Source organism: Takifugu flavidus, chromosome 3 (genome assembly GCF_003711565.1).
Source record: "Takifugu flavidus isolate HTHZ2018 chromosome 3, ASM371156v2, whole genome shotgun sequence".
NCBI classification, from domain to species: domain Eukaryota; kingdom Metazoa; phylum Chordata; class Actinopteri; order Tetraodontiformes; family Tetraodontidae; genus Takifugu; species Takifugu flavidus.
The window spans coordinates 6,323,258-6,347,368 of record NC_079522.1 but is presented as its reverse complement, the minus strand read 5'-3'; the positions used below and the strand labels follow the sequence as shown (position 1 = coordinate 6,347,368).

Sequence of the window (24,111 nt, the reverse complement as noted above, 5' to 3'; positions counted from 1 at the left end):
ACTGGAAATCCCCTTTGCCTACGTTGTGTTTCCGAACATAAAAACAATCATGAAAGCGCATAAAAATACACGTTTCTGAAATGTTGTTGTGCTCAAAATTAATGCGCATGGCTTCGAATGTGAAAACTAAATTAAACTACAATGATGCGTGTAAATAGGGACTTATTTGACGAGAGTGTGAGGAGATTTCAGGATTTAAAGCCATTGTAGTGACGCATGGGTCTCCGAGAGCCGCCAGAAATGCGCCCGCCCAACAGTTCGTCGCTTTAGTTTCGGTTTGTTCTCCGGACTCGAACGGCGATGGTTTGACTTCCTGGTGGGCCGAAAGGGCGTCAGATTGCCAACATTAATCTCAACTTTACGAACGCTGTGAACGTGGACGTGCGTTGAACTTTGCGCCCCCCCGATGCCGTCGTCGTCTTTTCGCAACTGCGAAAGAATCGAAACTTCGAAGACGCAGAGCGACCTCAAGTAAGGAAATGGCACAGGGTTGTTTTCACGCGTTCAAACTGTTGTTTTTCTGAGCGGAAGACTCGTCCTAAACACCCGACAACTTAAAACTGTTAACAAAAGTCATGCTGATGCCAAATCATCGCAGATGTATTATTGTAGTCTAATAAACGCATATTACAGCATAGTAAGATGAATCCAAGTATAAAGAGTTTCGCGTTAACATTATCATTTGTTCACGTGCTTGAAATTAAACATTGTGGCTATTTTTTCTGTATTTGATACTTTATAGTCATAATACCAAATCGTGTACATTGAGAGGTCATGATATTTGTTAACATTTTAGATTGAGATGGATCAAAAAGTGTTTTGATGCCAGTTCTAGTCTACTACTACTTTTATTTATGATATTGCTTCCTCTCAACCATGTTTACTGTATGAATATGCAGACAAAATCAGTAATTATTCTGACTACTATTGTTAACAGTAATAATCATTCAATTAATCTGTATAATATCTGTCACAATTAAGATGGACTTTATAGGCACATAGAAACCCAGAGCCTTAACCCAACCCCAAACAGTGAAAAAAAAAACCTTAGAAATTACTGGTTTTGGTCATTTTGATCCTTTTCTCTGCAGTATGTTCAACTTATTGAGGGTCATTTAAAGATGGAGGCTGAAAGGCGAAGTGATGGAGGGGGAGGAGGACGGGAAGTGGAGGTGATGGACGAGTTCGCTTGTGCCGGGATGCTTAGCGGGTCGCTGACCTCGCTGCACGACGGCGTGGAGCGGATTTTCGGGGTGAAGTTTGACATCGGAGAGCAAGAAGCTTTTCACACCAGTGACGGACAAATATGGCTGAAACTGCAGGGCCAGGAAAACGGCGTGCGAGCTGCCAAAGTGAGCCTCAAGCACTTCGTGGTTACTCATTGTTCAATGCTAAACTGGGAGATGGTCGGCGGTCGACAGGTCGAAAACTGAGCAAAACCCAACTGTCTTGCAGTTGTTTGTGAAGGGAGTCGTAAACCAAGAGGAGCAGCAGGAGGTGTCCTATCCAGGTGTCCTTCACTGTGTCTTCTGCGGAGCCAGAGGTCTGTTCATAGATTCCCTGATAAGAAACACATCGGCACAAATAGTGGTGAGTGTTTTTGGTATCTGTGTAGTTTAGTCTCACATTTAGGAAGGGAGCCATGGCTCGGCCCCCTCCAAAGTTTCCTCTCTTAACTTGGGGTGTCTTGTTGGGACAACTGGGACAATGTTAAGGTGCTTGTTTTAATAGAGATGAAGAGCTAGAGATATTTTGGATGTTGCAACAATGACATACAGAACATAACATTAGTCTCATGTTACAATTTTCTTTTCTGAGTCAATGTCATATGTCAGATCTTAATGTTATGTCCCTTTTATGTAACTCTGTGGTGTTTCATGGTCGAAGCATACTACTCGTAAAAAGAGTGGTTTTATTCAACACTTTTGCCATTTTTTCACTCGTTCCAAGAAATGGAAATCCTGAAAGTCTTTGTGACCAATGACTTTATGGTTGAAATCTGCTACGCTAATAAATACAGTGCACAAAAAAGTAAACAGCAAACCTACGACACTGAAGGCGCAGTGGTGTTTGGAATGCGTAACAATTTCAAAAGCGCTAAACTCTGCTGTTCTTTTATCGATTCAGCTTGGTTCCAGAGGGCACCTGCTTATCTCGGGTCTTGCAGAGCCAGTGGTGCGAGCCTGCTCCCTTATTGCCGACCTGGTGGAGAAGTACGAGTGCACACAATCCAGAAGCACTGATCCTGGAGAGAGAGGGTCCAGCGAGTCTCTGGATTCACGCCGGGCCTTTAAAGCTCTGGTTGAGAAGTGGGAAGACAGGCACATCCTGGATCTACTAGTCTTACCTGGGTCCGTGAAGGAAGTTCTACTTGATCTGGTCAAAGAATCAGGACTAGAACCGACCAGTAGAATGGCACTAACAGATGGAAATGAAAGGGGAGGAGCAGACGGGTATTCCGTGGGTAAATGGGACAGTACAACTTGCCGGTGGGATGAAGCAATGGCTGAAGGCTCAAGCCAAGGCCCTGCAATCCAACACTTCCTGCCTGCAGGGCTACAGGGGAGGACAGATAGCACTAAAAGACTTTTCCCGCAGGAACTGGGAGATCAAGATCACTCGGAGCAAGGGGTGACATTAAATACCCCGGTGACAGAGGAACCAGGGCAGGAAGATGAACGGGAATTACAGTTTTTGCTTCTTTTAAAGTTCTTCACAGCTATGGGCTACACAGAGGATGTTGTAAAACAAGTGCTTGCAAGAACAGGACCCAAAGAGGCCTCACAGATACTGGACTTGGTTCAACAAGAGCAGGATCGCACCGACCAGGGGCAGACAGCCCAGGCAAATCCAGATGTTGTCACTCTCCAAAGAGAGAAGAACAGACCTTGTGAGTCAGAGCACAGAGATGATGGTGAACCAACAGAAGCGGCAAGGTTGAAATTAATGAATGGAGAGACCAGAAACGGAGAAGGAGTCAAAGAAAACACAATACATCCTCAAACAGAGGCTTCTAATGCCAAGGGACAGGAGGAGGAGGAACAAGAGGAAGACTTTGTCTTGAGAGTGTTGAAGAAAGCTGCAGTCAGCTGTGGGTACGCGGAGCAGAAAGTGGCCGAAGTCTACAACATGTTGCCCAATCGCTCTACTCACCACCTGCTGCTGGAGCTTCAGAGGGAGACGCCCGACACATTTTGGGAGGAACCAAGAGAAATAGATGACGTGGTGCTGGAGAAAGGGGGACCAAATTTTAGCCCAGCAGGGGGCGGAACCAGAGAAGTTGAAACTGTAGTGCCTTCAGGGGAAAGAGAACCTGTTGATCAAACCTGGCAGGCTATGCCAAAAAAGCATACTGGCCAGGAAGATGTGTTAGATTGGAACAACACACCAGACCAGTTTACTGTGAATCAGTATACCTCAAAGAAAAAGCAACAACACCTTCCCAAGTTAAAAATCCCACACCAGAACAGCCTTCAGGAGGTCAAGGGGCCACCGATGTTAACCTACTCCACATCTTTAAACCCCACGCATGCCACCTCCAAACAAAACCAGCACAAGCAGCCCAGCACCATGAATAAAACACCCCAAGCTTCCAAAGCTTTAAAACTAGCACTCCAAGACCCCCAGTCCTCAATTCAGCCTGGGAAAGACTCATTTACTCCCAGAGCAAAGGAACGCCAAGGCTTCACGAGCACATCCTCGGTGGTTGTGACCGGGGAGCAGCGTTTCCTTGAGGGCCTGCAGACACCCTTCGAACTGCAGCTGACAGACAAACCTGGAGACCCAAATTTGAGGACCATCATCATCGACGGTAGCAACGTGGCCATGAGGTGAGCAAGATGACGTTTTGACACCGTATTTACCTTTATTGTGTTTTGAACTCAATAATACACAGTTTTGATGTTGACAAGGCCCAATCAGTGAGAGCGTCAAATTTCATGTTTTCAAAATATATGTAACTTGGTCTTTATTTGCCGGATTCATTGTTGAAGCTGGCTGATGTTCATTGAAAAGTTGATTGTATTTGCCGTATTTCTTTTCTGCAGTCACGGGTTGGGTCTGTTCTTCTCTTGCCGAGGAATCGCTCTGGCAGTCCAGCACTTTTGGGACCGAGGTCATCGTCACATCACTGCCCTCCTGCCACAGTGGAGACAGAAGGTTGACCCCAAAACAAAAGGTAGCTATCCCTTTAAATCACATGTGTCAAACTCAAGGCCTATTATGGGCCAGATCCGGCCCATTTACATTTATTTATTATTATCAATATTAATGACCCGTTGATATGAAGCGCTGATAACAGAAACTCCAGATCCCACAATGCAGTGCAACAGCTGCCTTGCCTGATAGGTTACGTACCTGGGAACATTCTTGCGTCATTCAAGCCAAGCATGTGTTAATGTTTGTAAACCTATTGTAACGTCAAACCAAAATGAAAAGTTGATTCTGAAAACAGAGCCCTTCAAAACCGATGGGAGGCTGAGTACATTTATCGACATTAAACCCGTATGTCTTATCTGTGGAGCTAATGTGGCTGCAATTGAGGAATTTAATATAACAAGGCACTCCGAGACAAAACATCAAGACAAGCTGAAAACCTTCAACGTGGACCAGGAGATACAGAAAGTAGAAGAGTTAAAGAAGAATCTGACATCCCAGCAGATGTTTTTCACCAGTGTGAAAACACAAAGTGAAGAGAAGTGGTAGAAGAGTTCGCCAGATCAGGCCGGCCGTTTACCGAGGGAGAGTTTCTGAGGGAGAGTTTCTGAAGGAGAGTTTCTGAGGGAGAGTTTCTGAAGGAGAGTTTCTGAGGGAGAGTTTCTGAAGGACTATGCTGAAGCCGTGCGACGTCTTGTGTTCAGACAAAAAGCAGATGTTTGCAAATGTAAGCTGGAGTAGAAATACGGTTGCTGGGATTTTGCCAGAAGGCAAAATTTTGTTTATATTTCCTGGGGTTTTTGGACCGTGCTCATAGTTTGAATTTTTATGATTTAGACAGGAACATTTTTGTGGAGAGCAGAAATATTTAAAGATATTTAAAGTTTAAATTTATTATTTTTATAAAATGGCCCATGAGCAAAGAAAACAGAACATTTTTATGTTATTTTTTACATTTGTTTTGTTTTTATTCCTATTCATGTCCAAAAAACCTTTACTTTTAGTGTGTTCAAGAAATGTTTATCCAGTTAAGCCCCTGACCTAAGGTGTGCTTTGAGTTTGACACACCTGTTTTAAATAATAGAAGACGGATTCGTTGTTTTCTTGTTACTTTGGTCATGTTCTTTAAGTCGCTGCCAAACCGATTTTTTTGTTGTCACGCCTCAGAGCAGCACTATCTCATCGAGCTACAGAGACTCGGGCTACTTGCCTACACCCCCTCCAGGGAGGTCCAGGGGAAGAGGATAAGCTCCTACGATGACAGGTAATCTGCTGGAGACCTGACTGGGGTCCATCTCTTTAATTTTAGCTCAGCAAGGCCAAAAAGCCCATTACCAGATTCCCAAGAACTGTCATTGCCGGGAATTGATTAACCTCGGTCAATAAAAACCTTAATTTTTTCTGGGTAATTCTGTGGAAACAAGCCAAAACGTGTTGTGTTTACTCTGTACTCAGTTTGCCTTTGGCATTTCCCCTCAGATTCATGCTGCAACTTGCGGAGAAGACAAACGGGGTGATCGTGACTAACGACAACCTGAGAGACCTCTTGGATGACTCGCCCGTGTGGAGGGACATCATCAAAAAGAGGTATTTGCTCTGTACCTCGGCTTCTCTTTTGTGGTGGGAAGTAGGAACCAGAAGCTTATGCGTCATGTCAAGAGGACAGCGTAGCTTCCTGATTCAGCTTCACAGCGTCAAAACACCAGTTGTTCCTGCAAGTTGAAGAAGTGTTTTGCCGTTCATTAAATTAACTGCAGGATTTTAATCCCTCCAGACTTCTTCAGTATACACTTGTTGGGGATCACTTCATGGTGCCGGATGACCCTCTAGGGAGAGGAGGCCCTCACCTGGACGATTTCTTGCGCTTAAATCACAGGTATTAAACGCGTAACGCGTAGAGTCAGATGGACGTCATCGGAATGTGCAGAAATCTTGTCTTTTTTATTCAGTAATCCCCACCCAGGAAGCCACTCTTTTGCTGGCATGGCCACGGCTTTCCGGAGCCCCAGACCTCCTCGCTCCCAAACCGAGGTCCTGAACTTCCGAGACCGAAGAAATGGTAATGCTGAAATGGGAAGTGGTAATACTTGGAACCGGCCCAGACAGTTCGGTGCGCCGGCTGGCGACAGGAGCCTGGAGGAAACAGCTGGCCTGAGAGAGCAGCTCTGTCAGGTCTTCTCTGGACAGGACAATATGGTGGCGTTGGTGCTGCAGTGTCATCCGGCCGAGAGGGACGTCAACGTGCTGTCAGGCTTGATTCTGGAGCAGCAGAAAGATTAGTCGTACTTCCGGAGTGAAATCCCGGAGTTTTGAGATGTTTCATGGCTTGATCCCGGCACAGCGCAGTGCCAGTTTGCATTAACAAAGGGATGGGTGACTCTGGTCATCGGGGGTCAGATTCAAGCCGAGCTGTCTCTCCTACAGGTAGACAACACTTTCGCATCTGGGGTTCTTCTTCCCTCGGTGAAAGTGGTGAATCCAGCCCTCGAGGACTAGAGTCAGCCATCCCTGTAATAACGAGACCAGTTGATCCCTAGGAGTTGATGAATAAATTAAATTAGCATTTTATCGGTAATTGTAAGGGTTTCGGTGGTGCGTTTGCAGTTTAGACAGAGTCATCAAGAGAAACCTGGAACGTGATGTGTGAACTCATTTCAACATTCCATTATTTAGCCTTTGCTATTACCGTAATTTTAAAAAAAAACAAAATCACTTTGCAAATAAGGATGAGGATTCAGGGTGGGTGGTGAGGAGTTAATTTTAGTTAGTGTAATTTTTAGTTAATCAAATGGAATTGTCCCAGCATTCCCCAGAAACGAGGGACCACAATTACCTCTCAGGTTAAAAAAATCGACACCACCCTCAAGGTTAATTTAGCAATTTGATATACTTGTCCTTTCCAGGCCACCGTATGTAGTTTTGTTGGTGTGTTTTTTTTTTGTTTTTTTTTCTGTTTGTGCTCTTGTTATTCTCTTTCTCTTTAATAATTTATTGCATCCTGCTGAACTCGTGTGGGAATCAACCTAAAAAGAAACCTTACATTTTTGTATTTTATTTTTCTACTTTTCTCATGTTGCGATGCTTATCGCTTTGTGTTCACTAAATGTTGTCGTCAGCACAGTTTCCTCAGCTGCTGGAGAATTGAACACATTTTAATTGCTGAACTCACCTCTAAAATAAAATAAAAACCTTCAACCCCCAGTCAACAAGTTGACAACAATATAGAGCCATTATTAAATGTTGTAAATCAGCCTCTTAAGTAGCAAAAGTAAGAATTATTGTTACACCCTCAAGCTTAAACGTTAAAGCTGCTGTTCTGGATACTTTCCACTAGAGGCCGCTGCAGACCACTGTCCGCAAGTGGCTGCAGGAAAAAATAACAGCAGGGACGTTGAAAATTGTCATAATGAATCATAAATTTACTTTCATATTTTTAAATTGATATTTTAAAATCGGTTATCTATCTTGCTACTCTTGCATTTGGATTCCTGATCCTCATCTATGTGACGAATGTTTCGTCATGGGTTAATACTAAAAAAAAAATGTGGTCCTTGTTTTACATTTTGCATGTCATTAATATCAAGATCAAATCTTTCAGCCCTGTAAGAAAATGTTCACCAATGCAGAAATGTAACATTAAACAGTATTTGACACATCAAACAACAGCCGTTCCGGGGACTTTTCATTTTAAATGGAGATCTTTTTTAATTAGAAATCACGACATATTTGCTGACACACAGCGAGCAGAAGCTTCTTGTAAGATTTCTCATTCGTTTGTGCTGTTACAGAGGAACAAACTGCCTGGAATAGACGACAAACCTGTCTGGTAAGATGCAGACAATATGGTGAATATAATAAAGCTATTTTAGGAGCGTCACTGGGAACACAGACAGACACAGGACGTTCATATAACAATCACCATCACCAAACCCTGCGCGTCGAGTCGATTCACCTCTTTATTAGGACAAATGTCGCCCTGAACCCGGGTTAAAGGGACAAGAGAATCAACCTCGACATGACCGCGGAAACCACGCACGTCAGCGGCACCGTCTTCACAGAGTGAACGCGTGCGTGTGTTTGCTGAGGTTGTAAAATACGGTTGTCTGGCAATAGAGAGGAATATTGCTCCGCCAATTAAACAGAAAGATATAGTCCAAGGCACCGGTGTGTGGTTCGTTCTGCTGGTTGGATTAGACTCACGCACTGACACCGAAGCTTGAATTAAGTGAGTTTGTGCGTCCTGGTGTAACGCTTGACCACGAGGAAGGGAGGGAGGCTTCTGACGAGGCCGAGGGCAGACGTGACGCCTGGCCGGGATGGTCAATCACAGCTGGTCATTAAACCAAATTGGTCCGCCCATATATCAAGGTGGTTTTTCAATTGATGGCTCGAATTTTGGTTTCTGTTCAGCCACTTTTCCATGGAAACAAATAAGCACCTTTGCGTCGTAATAACGCGGGCGCATTAATGACAGCCAATGTGTTAATATATCCTTTCCTTCGTCGACGGCGCTCGCGCCCGGGCGCGCACGCCCCCGCACGCACCTGTTGCGTGCGTCGCGTCGTCAGACGGAGTCTGGACTTTTCTTTGCGTCCGACTTTGAATAAATCGAACGACTGTTTGCGGGTGTTTATTTGGTTTGTTTTCGTTAGTCTCGGTGGTTTTTCGCAGCTTTAACGTGTTCGTGACGACGGTTACGGAAGAAGTTGTTCAACAAAACGCGAAAATTTACCTTTAAGCCGACTGATGCCGGAGACGTGAACGATGAGGTAAGTTTTCTGTTTTTAAAATATATCTAAACAATGAATATCTCATTTGAATTTCTCATTGTGCTTCTATTTAAGGGTTAAAATATATATTTATATTTTTTTGAGGGGGGGGGGGCTTCTCTCACAGATAGAACTCATATATACTCAATAAACAAGCCGCTTAATTTAGCTTTAATGGCTGGTTAGGGTGATTTATATTTCAGCAAAAGAAATAAAAGATACTCTTTGAATATGGTTTTCATGACAAAAGATGATATTTTAATTAGGTGAGCAGATTATTAAACTGGCTTTTATGGGAGTTTACACCTGCTGCCATCCACTAGGCTAGCCGAGCTGTTCTACACCAGCTTATTCTGTTAAGATATTCATATATTTTTACATTATTAAAACACACAGTTGTGTGTATGCTCTAAAGTTTAAAGGTATATTTACTTATAGACTTGTACATATATATGTCTATATGCATAGTGTATATTCCTTTGTCAAGTAATTAACATTTGGCATCAATAAAAAGTGACTCATACATTCATAATTGTTTTTTAAAGGAGCCACCTGAGATTTGACATAGGGAGAGGAGCAACGGGGATGGTTTTGTCTCTTGTTATAACTAGGATTAGTCAATAATAGATGTCAGACAAATGAGGACACGTTTTCAAACTCTTTCAGGGTTTTCAGTGACTGTCCACAAAAGCATTACAGCCAAGAGTCTGGGCTGCAATATTGAAAACAAACAGGCTAGATTTGGACGCAAAGGTCTTGTTGGAAATCCCCCTTTGGTTTTGGAGCGTTCCCTGAGAGAGATGCAGTAGTGAAACTAGTCGGCCGGAGAGAAAAAAGCAACACAAGTTGTTTCAGTGCTGCTATAAATGTCATGGTTCCTGCAAATGTGTTCTGAAACGGAAAAGCAAAAGGGAAAGGAAAAAGGGTGTGGTGTGAGGTAAATGGCTGTAAATAGATGTGTCGTGCCAATTCCCCATTCATCCCTTTTCAGCCAAAATGACCTATGACAAAAGAGAGATTTCAAAGATCTTATTACAGGTAACTGATGTTAGCTAAAGATGGGGGGGGGGGTTACACCACTGATAACGAGCGAGAAGCAGAAGAAGTAAATCGTGTTTAAGTGAACACTGGGTGCGTCGCTGACATGTCATACCTGTACACACCTGAATACTTGGTAGAGGTATTTCACGTGAGCAGGAGAGCTCACAGCTCGACAAACAAGTTTTCCAATCATAGGGAAATGACTTAGAGAAGACAGGCACTAACTGAGAGTTAAAACCAAGCAGAGCTTTGTCCTGAGAGGTTCTCCTCACTTTGCTGTTGAAGCATTGCTGATTCCCCCCCTTATACGCTAATTTTTGCCAAACTGTTTTTCATTTCAGACGGTGAGGTCGCCCATCGGCCCGCCTCATCAGCAATCAACGAAAATCATGCTGTGGCTCGGTATTCCTCCTCAGCGGTCACCGGCGCCTTAAGGGATTCGTGTGGATGGTTAAGCTGAAGGGGAGAGAGCTGGAAACTGGCTTAAACCTCAGCGTTTCATAACTGCTCCTGCCACACAGGCGTAAACAGCACCTGACCAAACCTATCAGGGAGCAGACGGGCGAGCAGAGTGACGAGCTGAGACAGCCGCGCGTTCACAGTGGTCACGATGTCGGATGAGCCACGGGATGCAGGGGAAAAGAAGAAGCCAGGGAAAGAAGCATTGCAGGGGTCTATAAAGGATCCTGGGGTGGTCTCCTCTGACGGCAGCCTGCTGGAGCTCGATGATTTCAGCCAAAATGAATCCACGCAGAGTGGCGACAGTAAGGATTTACAATCAGGACTCTGTAGATCACCGGTTTCCATCGAAGTCCATGTGGTGCAGGCGCCACAGGTTCCCGAACCTCTCAGGTGCGAGAGAGCGGCAGGTGTTGCCACGCCAGCCGGAGACCTCATCCAGGGATCTTCTGACGGCTCACAAACGGACAGCGGCACTTTGCAGTGTGACTCAGACTACAGCAGCATGAAGTCCAGCCCCGGTTACGCTTGTACCAGCTTCAGCCCCGACTTCTGCGAGGAGAGGTTGTCCGAGCTCGACAGAAGCTCCCTAGAAAAGACCACGACCGTGTCTCCTGTTAATTTCTCTGCTTCTTACTCAAAGACGAGCCAAAAAAATAACCCCAAAAAAGACTCGGGCGTTTCCGAAACAGACCTCGATAAAGCCAAGCCAAAAAACGACAACTCGGCCCGGGATGTGACGCCCGCACGGGGCAGAGGAATCCTCCGGACCCGGGAGAGCGTCGACGTGAGGTCGGACAAGGAGGAGTTGGACAGGCGGAGCAACCACTCCAGGAGGACTGTGAAAGAGGGCATGTGCTGCTGCTACCAGACGGTCCACAGAGGCTGTCTACAGTGCGTGGAGGAGACTCCGGCCATGCTGCCTGGACTGGTGCTGTCTCTGGCCTTCTGTGTGACCATCATTGTCCTCATTCCCACCACAGGAAGGGTAAGACATGAGACATCAGCAGGTCTGCTCCTTTGATGAAACACACCCTTTATGACCTCTGTTCTAGAATAACGAGTGACATATTACACGTTTGCATCTCTGCATAGAACATTGACGTCCACGTAGGTGCTTTGTCTGTGGTGTGCGTGGTTCTTTCTCTGAGCGCCATCCTGCTGGTCTGCCTTCCCTGGCTCGCCGCCGTGAGGCGCTGTAGGGGGGTGCTGGCCCTCTTTGTGTGGGGAACCCTCTATATTGTCGCCATAGTCTTCATCTTCACTGGAGGACCTGTGACGACATGGGAACAGGTCAGGAGAAGTTTTAAACATCAAGTCCGCTTCTTTGACAGCTAGCTTTTAATCTCGGGTTCTTCTGCACAGGTAGCATTTTTCCTCTTCCTCTCCCTGAGCGTGTACACGGTGCTGCCCCTCTCGATGGCCTGGGCCCTCATGGTGGGAATATGGACCAGCATTTCACACATCGTCATCATCAGCGTCTACGTGCCCGTCACCAGCCCGGAGACACCAGACATGGTGGTGCAGGTAACAAATACATCCACGTGTAACCTTCACGCAGGTCCTAATCACAGCTAAAACCATCGGCGCTCGCAGACGAAAAACAAAGATTCATTGAGTGAAGCCGCGGGTGTAGGCAGAGGCAAATGACTGCAGCCGGTTAGCATTTTATCTCCCAAATTCAAATGACATGTGATGTCAGAGCACACAACACTGTTTTATATGAACAGCGAAAGATGCAAATGACCCACAATCAGTTTCCACGTTACCTGCGTCCTCATCGGTGTTGAGGTCTTCTACATAAAAATAAGTATTTTATTCAAAGGAAAAAAAATCTCTAGATCAGATGGATTAGCTTCTAAAAGTGTTCGCTACAGTATCAGTCCTGTTGCTTTCATAACAAGAGTGCTTCTTAAGCACAAGGAAGTCTAAATGCTTTCGTGTGTGTCTTCCCCTCAGCTGGTGGCGAACGCCGTGCTCTTCGTGTGTGTGAACTGCGTCGGGATTTTCCATCGCTGGATGACCGAGCACGATCTCAGGACCTCCAATCAGAAGAGGGAGGAGTACAGCGCCATCCGCTCTCAGAAGGAAATAAAGAAATACCAGCAGGTGAAACAGGGGTGCTCAAACGCCTCTTATTTAGTTTTTCGAAGCGCCATCGTTCCCCGGCGGCGTCTTTCAGTTGCGGCCAAAATAAAATCGTTACGTGTAATCGCTCTCATTAAAAGGCTCTTTACCTGGACGGCCTGGCTTTGTTACTGTATGCTTTTCTGGCTATTGGGTCAATAGATTAATCATTCACTTGTCTGAAGCCCAGCAGTAATAGAATAGGCAACCTCAGATGGGCCGTGTTCACAGCGAGTAAACAAATAGATGAAAAGCCATCCACTGAGTAAACACAGCGCCGGCCGGCTCGGCGGCCGCCCGTTTCTGCAGCAGCAGGCTGTCGTGTCTGCAAGTCAGGAATACGGTGACCTGGTGCGGCAGGGCTTTTTCACGACTCCTCACACCTGTGTGTCTCCATGGCGACAGGAGCAGCTCCTCTTGTCGGTGTTGCCACGTTACATCGCCATGGAGCTGAAATCGGAGGTGATAAAGCGGCTGTCCAAGTCTGAGAGCAAAGAGAAGAACGAATCCAACGGCCACAACTTCCACAGCCTCTACATACGGCAGCACAAAGACGTCAGGTGAGGGGTCAGCGTGTCACCATGGCGACCCTGAGCTAGTCACAGCCCTGTTTCTAAACTTTTCGCGTTCAGGTCAAATGTACAACTCGATGCAGCAACAGTGTGTTTCTGTGCCACGCGAGTGTGAATAACAGTTGTTGGGGATGTGCGCAGCATCTTGTACGCGGACATCGTGGGCTTCACCAAACTGGCGAGCTCGTGCTCGCCAGAAGAGCTGGTCGCTGTGCTGAACAAGCTCTTCGGCAGGTTCGACGACATCGCCAAGGTGAAACTCCCTGCACAAGCCCGACCGAAAGACGCCGCCTGTTTCTGCCAAGTCTGACGGTGTCTTGTCTCTTGTGTTTGCAGAAGAACGGGTGTCTTCGCATTAAGATCCTGGGGGACTGTTACTACTGTGTGTCTGGACTGCCTGACCCCATCCCCAACCATGCCAGGAACTGTGTTAAGATGGGGCTGGACATGTGCACCGCAATCAGGTCTCCCCCCTGACCCGACCCTGGCCTATCCTGTCTTAGACAACGTTGTGTATTTATTTATTTTGTCTGTGTCCTTGTAGTAAACTACGTGAGGCCACAGGTGTCGAGATCAGCATGCGCGTTGGCGTCCACACCGGAAATGTCCTCTGTGGGGTGATCGGTCTGCAGAAGTGGCAGTACGACGTGTGGTCGCACGACGTCACGTTAGCCAATCACATGGAGTCTGGAGGCCTTCCTGGGTCAGAAACCTTTTGTCACCCCCAGCTATGGAAAAGATAAAGATGACTCCAAAATTATTCACGTGCAACCATTTGTTATTTATCTCTACCATAACTAGACGGGTCCACATCACAGAAGAGACGCTGCAGCACTTGAATGGAGCGTATCAGGTGGAGGAGAGCGATGGTGGGAGCCGGGATTCTCTTCTTAACGGAAGAAAAACCTATTTGGTCATCGACCCCCACAAACCAGACATTTCAAGGAGACCTAAAGTTGTACGTCTTTGTTACGCATCAGAGGGAGACTCGTCGGTGCATCTGAAAGTGAATTCTAACCAAACTATGTTTGGTAGGTGAACACTCTGGCGGTGGGAGAGAACAGGCAGCGGGCGTCCGTCAGGATGTCTCAGTACCTGCAGTCCTGGCGGACCATCCGCCCATTCGCGGACCTCGGAAACCCCGACGCCACATCCTCCATGAAGACAACGCCTGGCGGCGCTGCCATGTACCAGTCCCAGCTGTCGCAGGTGTCAGTGGTATGTACCTGTGCTACGGAGCTAAACACCTCTGTCCCAGGCTGGTTGTAACGCTGGTGTCTGTTTGTCTCCTACAGGACAGCGCCTCCAGGTGGGATACGGTTCATTTAAAAAATACTGAGACTAAAGGCTTTCTTTCTATTTCATATGTGACTGTTTTGGCCCAGTTTGTTTGTAGATAATGGTGTCCGAGGGTCGCTGGACACGATAGACATAGCAGGGTGAGCTCCCAAACCGATCGCGCATCCCTTCCCTCGCATTTAGTGCTCATGTTCCTGTTTGTTCCTTTGTTTTCGGTGAAGGAGGAGATTAAAGAAGCTCAACTGCTTCACTCTAATGTTCAACGACATGAGCCTGGAGAGACAGGTAAAACCTTCCCTTTGTGAAACTGGCGAGATGACTCTTCCGTTGTTCTCATCTCCTGTCCCTTGTCTGCGCCCCAGTTCCTGGTCTCGGAGGTGAAGGGGCTGCACCACTCGCTGAGCTGCGTGGCCTTTATCTTCGTTTCCCTCTTCGCCGTCCAGATGTTGGTCTCAAAGAAGTGAGTCAAGGTCACACTAAATGTGCACAGGCGGAGATGAGTGGAAATGAAGGATTGTTTTTTTTCCTCCACTGTTCTCTCAGTAATTTTGAAATGGCCGTGTCCTACGGCGCCACCTTCCCCGTGCTGGTGCTGCTTCTCTCCATTGGTTTCACTGGATACTTGGAGGTAAATAAACCCCAGCTGCATTCCAGTGATGCCTGGTCCTGGTTCTCATCGCGCTTCTCCTCTGGTTTCAGAAGTGGCGCACTAAGATGCCCTCTGGTATTCAGTGGATATCAGGGCTGTCACGGGGCGTCGCCACCCGGGTCGCCCTGCGACTCTTCGTGGTCTTGCTGTGCGTGCTCATCACGCTACTCATGGCCATTCTCAACTTTGTGAGTTCCTCCTCAGATTTGGTTTGTGTGCCTTTTTCTGCAGTTCCCCCCTAATTCACAGTCATTTATGGTGGACTGTTCCCATTCAGGTCCTCCTCCCGGGGAACAACTGCACAGCGATAACGAACGGGACAGAGTTGGCGGGCCTGAAACTCTACACCGTGCCTGTAAGGTTCTTGAAAAGCTCAAATCACGTGCTGGTGTAATTTGCAACAAAACAGGAACTTTGCTCCACTTCCACATATGTATTCAAACAGACACTTTGTTCCTCGCTCTATTTCCTCCCTGTAGCCTTCATAAACATTTTGGCTTGACTTTCTCCTCACGCCTACACTCTCCCGTCTGTTCCCAGTACTACCTGTACTGCTGCCTGCTGGCCATGCTGGGGGTGATCGTGTTCGTCAGGACGAGCGTGAACCTGAAGGTGCTGCTGCTCACCCTGGCCGTGGTGGTGTACCTGGCCCTCTTCATCCACGTTTACGCTCCCAAATCCTACTGCCTGATCGATCTGCTCTACAACGACACCAAGTGAGTGGCGGCACAAAGATCCACAAAAGCAAGAGCGCTCACTCTGTCAAGTTTTTGGAGTGAAAAGCAAGTGATTCTAGGCTCACTGTGAGATGCAAGACACTTCTGGCCGATGAGAAATATATAATGGAAAGGGAGAGGAGGGGCACTGGCCTCGTGTGTGACTCTGCATGTGTGAATTGACAGACCTGGTGTGCTGAAGGACCCACGGATCATGTCAGGGGTTTGGCTGGTCATCTTTTACATCGTGTGTCTCATTCTTGCCAGACAGGTATGTGGGTCACGACCTACCTGCGGTTCAATCGGACAGTTTTCAGCCTCTTTCACAATAAAAAAAAAATAAATGTAAAAATCATGTCACCTCATTAGTCTACACTCAATACAAAGTGCAAATGAACGCTTGAACATTTTTACTTAGATTTATGAAAAAAAAAACACACAAATGTTGAATTGAAATAAGAATTAAGATCCTTGGAAATATTTCGACACTGAGATACAGATTTAAACTATTTACATATGCAAATCATAGAACAAAGGTACTCTATTTAAATTGGTTCTTTCCAGGACGAGCTAGGGTGTCGCGTGGACTTCTTGTTGGATCGTTGTTTTCAAATGGAGCGAGAGGAGATGGAGACCATGGAGAATATCAACAAGCTCCTGCTTCAGAATGTGCTGCCATTTCATGTTGCCTCCTTCTTCATGGGCAAAGCCATTCGAAACCAGGTAAAAACAAAAAAAAAACAGACACCAAACAAAATACATTTTCAGTTTGGGACTTTCTGTCCCAGGCAGCGGGGCCAGGATGCCATGCATGCTTCTTCACATTCCTGCTGTGTGTTCCAGGACCTGTACAGTCAGTCATATGACTGCGTGTGTGTGATGTTTGCCTCCGTCCCGCAATTCAAGGAGTTCTACAGTGAGAGCAGCGCCAACAACGACGGCCTGGAGTGTTTGCGCTTCCTCAACGAGATCATATCTGACTTTGATGAGGTATGAGGAAGAACCTACTAGCATGGCCTTGAGAGCTTTCTCGCTCTCATCGTCTCCTGTCTGTCATCGCAGCTTCTGTCCAAGCCAAAATTCTCCTCAGTGGAGAAGATTAAAACAATCGGCAGCACCTACATGGCCGCTTCAGGGCTGACGCACACACCAGTTGGAGATGAAAACAAGGTATTTACAGTCTGATCGACACACGCACACGCACATGCATGTATCAATTAAAAGAGGACGTTTTCAAAGCCTCTCTGCTGCCCCCTATAGAAAGTTGAGATGTCTTACACTCATGTGCGTGCCATGGTGGAATTTGCCATCGCTCTCATGAACAAACTGGAATCCATCAACAAACACTCCTTTAACATCTTCAAGCTCAGGATCGGTGAGTTTCAGGATGATTCCACTCTAATATTATTAAATAAGCCAATACATTGCTGTTTTGCTTAAAGGAATCAACCATGGCCCAGTGATTGCAGGAGTGATTGGAGCTCATAAACCTCAGTATGATATCTGGGGGAACTCTGTTAATGTGGCCAGCAGGATGGAGAGCACAGGAGTGTTGGACAAGATACAGGTGAGAGGACCTCTGTGGAACCTTTCATTTAAACTTTAATTAAATATATAGAAAACATAGTCAAGGACACATTTATATAGTATTTGCACCTTTGACTGTTGGTCACCTACAAGATTAGCTCAAATGCTCGGATCTGTCATTGTCACTTTCCACAACAGCAATTTTGTTACTGTCACATTTCTCAACATACAACAACTTTCTCATCTTGTGCATCTTCCAGGTGACGGAGGAGACTTCCCAGATGGTCGAGAGCGTGGGTTACAGCGTGACTCTGCGAGGGGTAGTCAACGTGAAAGGCAAAGGGGACCTCACCACTTACTTTGTCAACACAGAGCACTCGTCTCCTCCATTCTGACCTGTCCCATCACATCAGACTTATAAACCAGAGGATCGTGTACCAACCGGTGACATGTGAAGGATATCTGCCGCCGTCTGTTCAGATGAGACGCTAAATACGATCTGCATCGTCTTAAATGAAGATTTAAACAAGCTGAGAGCATTCAAAGAATGGACCATTTAATGGCAAAATGTCGCTTATTGTCTTTATCTGCACTGTGTCTGCATTACCGCGTGAAACTACATCAGCGTCAAGTCCTGTTTACACTTTAAGTGTCCGTTTCCTGTATTGTGTTCTCACAAAATAATTTTCAGTTGCAAGCACTTGGGCTTTTAGTTCATGGGTTTTATCTGTCACATCTGAAGCCTAAATATAAATGAGACGACATCAAAAAGATTTAGAACTGACATTTAAGGCTGTAACACAGACTGTGAAAGGATCACTCGATGCACAGACAACATTGCACTTTTTAGTCTCGAAGTAAGTTTTTGTGTCACAATCCATTGTTGGTATTGCACAAGCTGTGTCGTTTTTGAGCATATTTATGTGAACGGTGATGCGAATGCCAAGACTATAACCTGTTCAACCTACGGAAATATTTTTCTATTCTATTTATAAGCTAATAAAGAATATAACTGCTGTTGTGTCACAGCGCGTGTGGCCTGCAAGCAACGCCCACATGCTCTGTGATTGGACACTGTAGCTGCTGAACTTTTCTTGTTTCCTATTGGCTGCGGCGGCTGTCAATCACGTTGCTTCCTGCTTCACGGCGCAGTTTGTTATTAAAGTGCAGTTTTAAATGGGAAGTCAAATGTCGGTCGGACTTTGGCAAGTCGGTGAGTATGTTGTGATAGACGGTTCGTGTGGTCGTTAACTTAATGAAGATGTGGCGAAAATAGAGTTTGCGTCGTTTAAACAACTTTGTGAGCGCGAATGAGTTTAAATTCAAACCGCTTTCACCTGTTCACATATGAGCTAAAGCGACCCCTCGGATGTCTTTAAGTCCTTTTTAAAATGATATCCCTCCCCCCAACTTGTTTTCGCAGCAAAGTAAATTGCTTGAGTTAAGAGTGACCCCCGTCGCTTGTCAAGACGACCAAAAAGATGTCAAGCGCCCCCGAGGTAAACAGGAAGCGTCGCCCCCCCAAAATGTACTTGATCTCGACCGATCTGAAGGTCCAGGACCACCTGGACGGTACCATTCGTCTGCAGCGGGGGTTCATGTGCCAGGAACAGGACAAGAGCAGCAACGAATTCCTTTGGGTTAAGGTATTTTCCACTTGTAGTCAAAGCATTCAAAAACATCCTGTGCATACATACACTATATACAAATATTTTTGTTTACAAATTAGACATCTGCGTGCTTAATCATGACTACCAGTAAATGTTGTTAATTAAGACAAGGTTAGGTGAGAAGATTTGATGGAGGACTCGAACCATCCATTCTCTTAAATACAAGCGTAGAATATATTGGTTAAACATAACTAATGTTGCAGCCTCTGAGTTTGTTCCGCTCATTTGTCATTCCCACCATTTGTGCTTTTGCAGGTGTTGGATAATGACATTGTGTTAAAAATAGAGAGGAAGTTTCTACATGAAATCCCAGCTGAACTCAGTGGATTGTTGGAGCCAGTGTCTGATCCAGAGGCTCGCCTAAAGCTTCTAAGTAATCATACATCCAAGTAATAATTGTTGCTGGGTTTTGGTTTATATGGTCGTTGTACTCAATCAGCATTCGGCACATCTATGTTCAAAAATCAGATGAAACGTCACATTAAAACCCTTTCCAGTTGCACCAACTGCAATGTTTGGGAGCACTTTCACAGCTCTCTTGAAATCTTTCCAGACAATCCTGCAAAGCTGCTGCAGCTGGCTAATTTGCCTCTCGATTCCCCGCTATGGGTGCAAATTGGGAAACAGGACGAGCTGGCAGAGGCAGAGCTGAAGTACATTGGTCCTCTGACCAGAGGGAGCAGTGCTGTGATTTTTGGGGTCCGACTTAAGGTAGATTAAACTTAAGACATTTCAGTGAAACCTGCCTAATTGAAATCACTCAACAGAAAATATTTAGATTTAGACTTTTTCACTTTTGTTCCCAGGGTTCAGCGGCAGGTAGGGGAACAAGCAACGGCTCCTACAAAGGGCATCGACTCTTCACCTGTCCTGAAGGATGTGCCGTCTTCCTGCCGGTGAGTCACATAAGCCTCCGTCGCTGGTCCCGCGGCAGCGGCTCCGATGCACAGGAGCGAGCACGTGAGAAGGAGCACCACCGGAGCGGCAACAACGTTAACGTCAACGGCCACCATTTCAACAACGCCCGCCTCAGTCATCACCAGCAGCAGCCGAGTCGTCACGTCGTTTTCAAGCAGCATCGCCCCAGCAGCCCCCCTCCGCAGCAGGCGACAGGCATCATACCTCGAACGGTGGATTCTGTGCCTCAAGGCCAGAGCCACGTCCGAAATTCCACATCGCCTCCGCCTTTCCACATTGGCCAGCGGGTTTGTTTCCCTCTGAATGACAGTGTGTATGGGGGAGAGGTTTGCTTCTGTGGCCTCCTACCTGGCAAGTCCTCATCCGGAATGTATGTCGGAGTCCTACTGGTCAGTATTTTACCCTTTTATCTGGCTAAATAATTTAGTCCCACATTCAAAGACTAACATCTCTCCTTTGTCTTTGGCTGTTGCTGTGTTACAGGACTCTCCTTTTGGTAATTGGGATGGGTTTTATAAGGGAGAGAAACTCTGCCAGATTCCTTCCCCTCAGTATGGACGTCTTGAGCATATCAACAAGGTGTCCCCTGGTACGGCTGTCGAAACATGTCGTGTCTCAATGCAACATTGTAAGCGGTTGAATTACATGCAGAATACTATCATTACAAATCAAAATCCCTCCTTTTCGTTTTAGAGCCTAAAAGTCGTCGCCACAATCCTCTTCACCAAATTAAGCAACCCATCCTGAAGCCTGTCATACCTCCCACCACTAAACCACCCCCTATGTCCCCGCCTGCCTCCACTTCCAAGATAGCCCTCATGCCCCCGACCAAACAAGCGCTGAATATACCTCCTTTGCCGCCCCCAAAACCCTCCGTGAAGCCGCTGCCGCCTGTCCCTCCTCCCAAGCCCTCCAGCCCAATGCTCCCCTCAGACCCCGAGCCGCTCCAGGACACCAACGGCCTGCAGGACTTGCCTTCGCCGCTGAGGTCGCCGGACGACACCGATGCTGTATTTGATGATGGAGGCGGTGAGCTGGAGGTGGGATCGATGGTGGAGGTGAACGACCCGCCACTTTTCGGAGTTATCCGCTGGATTGGTCGGATCGGTGGGATTCCGGAGCAAGTTGCGGGAATTGAGCTGGTAAGGCAGAAGCCCAGTTTTGTGGCTGTTATGGTGTTATTAACAAAATCCACTGATGCAGGACCAGGAAATTTCTGCTGGGACAGACGGCAGTTACCTCGGTGAACGTCATTTCCGCTGCCCGGCCAACAAAGGGCTGTTTGTCAAGCTTCGCAACTGCAGAAGAGATTCCCGGTTTCCTGCCCCGGAGGCCCCTGTCAATCAAGTGGAAAGATGCAACTCTGTAGGTAGGGAAATGCTACAGGGGTGATTTGTCGCCAGAATAGTTCGACATCAATTACTCGTGGATTCGGGGTTAAAAACTGTAATCTTGGGTGTTTCCAGCGTTTGCAGAGTGGGGCAGCGAGAGGGTAGATGAACACACTGCCCCACTGGAAGGGGATGAAGCCAGTGAGCTGTACCAGGGCTGGAAGCGGGGCATCCAGGGTCACCTGAACTCCTGCTACCTGGATGCTACACTGTTTAGGTAAAATCAGAGGCCTCTTGCACACTGTAATAACAGGATGGACTAACGACGTTCACTCACCCGCTGCCTTCCCCACAGCATGTTCTCCTGCTGCAGTTCAGCAGACTGGGTGTTGTTCTGGCCCACTGACGATGAGACGGAGCAGAACTCTAAACAGGCTCAGGATCTGCTGCGTTGCGAGATCGTCAACCCCCTGCGAAGGTGCGTCAAAGCATCCTGAAAACTTAAGGCACTAACTGCAGTGTGTGAGGGCGGGTCAGAAACGTTGCTGACAGGCACTGGTGTGTTTCCAAGGTACGGTTACGTGTGTGCCAGTAAGACCATGGCCCTGAGACGACTGCTGGAAGCAGCAAACCAGGACATGGGCTTCACCAATAAGGAGAAAGGTTGTGTTTGTGTGTGAGACATTGGGCGTGGCCTCAGAGTCAGACGCACTCCGCAGGTGTGTAAACATGTCAAGTGATGTGACTGAGGAATGCCGTCTTGTTCTGCTCATCAGATCCTGAAGAGTTCCTCAACAAGCTTTTCCAGCTCCTTCGGGTCGAGCCTCTCCTCAAGATAAGGTAACGTCGCCACACTTGCACCAATCTGGCCCCTTTCCTGCCTTTAGGCGCAGGGGCAGCATTTACTTGTGATACAAAGGTTGATTTAAAAGGTGCTTTGCTGCTTTTTGTGTTGTTTTGAAATCTTTGAACTCATTTGTTAAAACGCCCTTCCCTGCAGGTCGATGACTCATCAGCCTCAAGAGTGTCACCTCTACCAGCTCTTCCCGCCCACTCTTCCGTCCTCACCTTCATCACCATCCTCCCCCTCCCCCGTCCACTCCCCCATTCCACTGGCATTCCCGTCATCAAGCCGAATGAGAGTCGCCAGCGTCCAAAAGCTGATGGAGTCATCTTTCCTCCACTCCGGCCTCAAGTTAGTCGAGGTAACACAAATTTCTACGTCATGTAGATGTTTTAAATGAGAAAACGGCACGTTTATATCAAAACGAAACAACAAAACCATCTCGTATTGATCCAACCAGGCTCCGTCCTGCCTGTTGCTGCTCATGCCTCGATTTGGAAAAGACTTCAAAATGTTTGACGCCATCCTGCCCACTCTCAGTCTGGACCTTACAGACCTGTTGGATGACAGTGGGGACAATTTTTCAGATTTTTTCCTCAATTTCCTGTTGTGTCTTTTGTATTTTGCTGGTTCATTTTGTTCTACTTGCAGCCCTGAGACAGTGCAGCATCTGTCAGAATGTGGCTGAGTGGGAGTGTTCTCAGTGTTATGAAGACATGGACATCACTCCAGGTCATCTCAAACAGTATTGCCAGACTTGTAACACACAGGTGAGCATATTTTTGAGCCTAATGTGCTATATAATGCTTTTGCCAATGCGTTCATATGAAACCTCTGGCTGAATGAGCAGGTCCACAGTCACAGGAAGCGAGTGTCCCACAGTCCAGTGAAGGTGTCCATCCCAGAGGGGACATGGACCGGCTCTCTTCACTCTGCCCGCCAGAAAATGTCTCTCTTCGCTGTGACGTGCATCGAGACCAGCCATTACGTAAGCTTCGTGAAGCACGGGCCGCTCATCACTGACTGGCTGTTCTTTGACAGCATGGCCGATCGAGAAGGTGAGGGACCAGCACGCTGCAGGGTCCGCCCAAAAAACCCCAAGGACGGGTCCTAAAATCTTCCCACTTCTATGATCTCTCTCAGGGGGTGAGAACGGCTTTAATATCCCCCATGTGAAGGCGTGTCCCGAGGTGGGCCGATACCTCAGTCTCACGGAGGAAGAGCTGAGCAGAGTCGACACAGCATCCTTACGGGAGCCCGTCCGCCGCCTGCTGTGTGACTCCTACATGTGTCTCTACCACAGCCCTGAGCTCAGCCTATATAAGTGATGGCAATGTATAGATAAAGAACCATATCTAGTGTTGATGTTATACTTTTTAGAAACAAAGATGGTAGCGGGGCGAATGGATTCAGATGACATGGCTAACATTTTTTATTTGCTGCTACTTTTTTTTTTACGAATAACAAGTATGAGCTCTTCCGAACAGAAACATCCTCCAGCAGTTTGGTCTTAATCAACTTATCGGCCATGAAATGACTGGGCAGTGTTTTGGCACCACAGGAGCGCAAATACAACTGACAAATGATGAAATGTACACAGCAGTATCACATATGTTTAAAGAACTGCCTTTTGGTATACTGTATTGAACAGAAAATAGGATCGTGTTTCCTTGTGTTACATCTGACACACATTGTGTCCCATTTATAAATGCTTTTATATTCTTTGTGTGTGTGTGTGTGTGTGTGTGTGTGTGTGTGTTATTTGAGGAAAATAATTTTCAAATTTTATTACATTGACATCAGAGGCACTAATATTAATATTACTCTCAAATTCTATCACATGAATTTAACATGAAATTCAAGGATTAGAAATAAATGGTGACAGCATTATGTGATTGTAAAAGAGAATATAAAAACTCAAAAATAGTCCATAGAAATACTTACGGTAAAGCTTAAAAATATTTTTCAATTATTGCAAAATATGTGATTTTGTGTATGATAATATATAGTTGCAGTTAGTCTATGGTGCTAAAC

The 24,111-nt window shown here is 46.5% G+C and overlaps 3 protein-coding genes across 3 annotated transcripts; all 3 read left to right on the top strand.

Annotated features, from left to right (window-relative positions):
• The first annotated feature begins 105 nt into the window (after positions 1-105).
• Positions 106-7,356, top strand: khnyn (KH and NYN domain containing). Its single transcript, XM_057028310.1, has 9 exons — positions 106-471; positions 1,092-1,352; positions 1,456-1,590; positions 2,128-3,830; positions 4,047-4,177; positions 5,323-5,419; positions 5,635-5,742; positions 5,930-6,031; positions 6,105-7,356. Exons 2-9 carry the CDS (start codon positions 1,122-1,124, stop codon positions 6,433-6,435), a joined length of 2,838 nt encoding a protein of 945 aa, XP_056884290.1. The 5' UTR covers positions 106-471; positions 1,092-1,121; the 3' UTR covers positions 6,436-7,356.
• Positions 7,357-8,503: 1,147 nt separating this feature from the next.
• Positions 8,504-18,330, top strand: LOC130523220 (adenylate cyclase type 4-like). The gene is made up of 26 exons (XM_057028288.1): positions 8,504-8,924; positions 10,307-11,412; positions 11,520-11,717; positions 11,790-11,951; positions 12,384-12,533; positions 12,957-13,111; positions 13,265-13,376; positions 13,460-13,587; positions 13,668-13,826; positions 13,925-14,081; positions 14,159-14,341; positions 14,419-14,432; positions 14,509-14,562; positions 14,644-14,707; positions 14,785-14,882; positions 14,966-15,050; positions 15,122-15,259; positions 15,349-15,426; positions 15,612-15,787; positions 15,974-16,058; positions 16,352-16,510; positions 16,631-16,777; positions 16,850-16,957; positions 17,048-17,162; positions 17,230-17,354; positions 17,575-18,330. Exons 2-26 carry the CDS (start codon positions 10,576-10,578, stop codon positions 17,707-17,709), a joined length of 3,822 nt encoding a protein of 1,273 aa, XP_056884268.1. The 5' UTR covers positions 8,504-8,924; positions 10,307-10,575; the 3' UTR covers positions 17,710-18,330.
• Positions 18,331-18,420: 90 nt separating this feature from the next.
• Positions 18,421-23,803, top strand: si:cabz01101003.1 (ubiquitin carboxyl-terminal hydrolase CYLD). Its single transcript, XM_057028308.1, has 17 exons — positions 18,421-18,527; positions 18,738-18,960; positions 19,240-19,357; positions 19,538-19,695; positions 19,791-20,291; positions 20,386-20,491; positions 20,596-21,044; positions 21,106-21,271; positions 21,369-21,510; positions 21,589-21,711; positions 21,805-21,896; positions 22,010-22,073; positions 22,234-22,438; positions 22,538-22,646; positions 22,729-22,847; positions 22,928-23,135; positions 23,221-23,803. The coding sequence occupies exons 2-17, from the start codon at positions 18,796-18,798 to the stop codon at positions 23,403-23,405; spliced, it is 2,910 nt and encodes a 969-aa protein (XP_056884288.1). The 5' UTR covers positions 18,421-18,527; positions 18,738-18,795; the 3' UTR covers positions 23,406-23,803.
• The last annotated feature ends 308 nt before the right edge of the window (positions 23,804-24,111 follow it).

What these genes read in the sequence shown, in the direction of transcription:
- khnyn (XM_057028310.1), top strand. Translation starts at nt 1,122, where the DNA reads ATGGAGGCTGAAAGGCGAAGTGATGGAGGGGGAGGAGGACGGGAAGTG. An exon ending in ACGGCGTGCGAGCTGCCAAA is followed by an intron (nt 1,353 to 1,455) that starts GTGAGCCTCAAG and finishes ACTGTCTTGCAG; the next exon opens with TTGTTTGTGAAGGGAGTCGT. An exon ending in AGGGACATCATCAAAAAGAG is followed by an intron (nt 5,743 to 5,929) that starts GTATTTGCTCTG and finishes TAATCCCTCCAG; the next exon opens with ACTTCTTCAGTATACACTTG.
- LOC130523220 (XM_057028288.1), top strand. Translation starts at nt 10,576, where the DNA reads ATGTCGGATGAGCCACGGGATGCAGGGGAAAAGAAGAAGCCAGGGAAA. An exon ending in TCATTCCCACCACAGGAAGG is followed by an intron (nt 11,413 to 11,519) that starts GTAAGACATGAG and finishes ATCTCTGCATAG; the next exon opens with AACATTGACGTCCACGTAGG. An exon ending in CTGTGACGACATGGGAACAG is followed by an intron (nt 11,718 to 11,789) that starts GTCAGGAGAAGT and finishes TCTTCTGCACAG; the next exon opens with GTAGCATTTTTCCTCTTCCT.
- si:cabz01101003.1 (XM_057028308.1), top strand. Translation starts at nt 18,796, where the DNA reads ATGTCAAGCGCCCCCGAGGTAAACAGGAAGCGTCGCCCCCCCAAAATG. An exon ending in TGTATGTCGGAGTCCTACTG is followed by an intron (nt 20,292 to 20,385) that starts GTCAGTATTTTA and finishes GCTGTGTTACAG; the next exon opens with GACTCTCCTTTTGGTAATTG. An exon ending in TATCAACAAGGTGTCCCCTG is followed by an intron (nt 20,492 to 20,595) that starts GTACGGCTGTCG and finishes TTTTCGTTTTAG; the next exon opens with AGCCTAAAAGTCGTCGCCAC.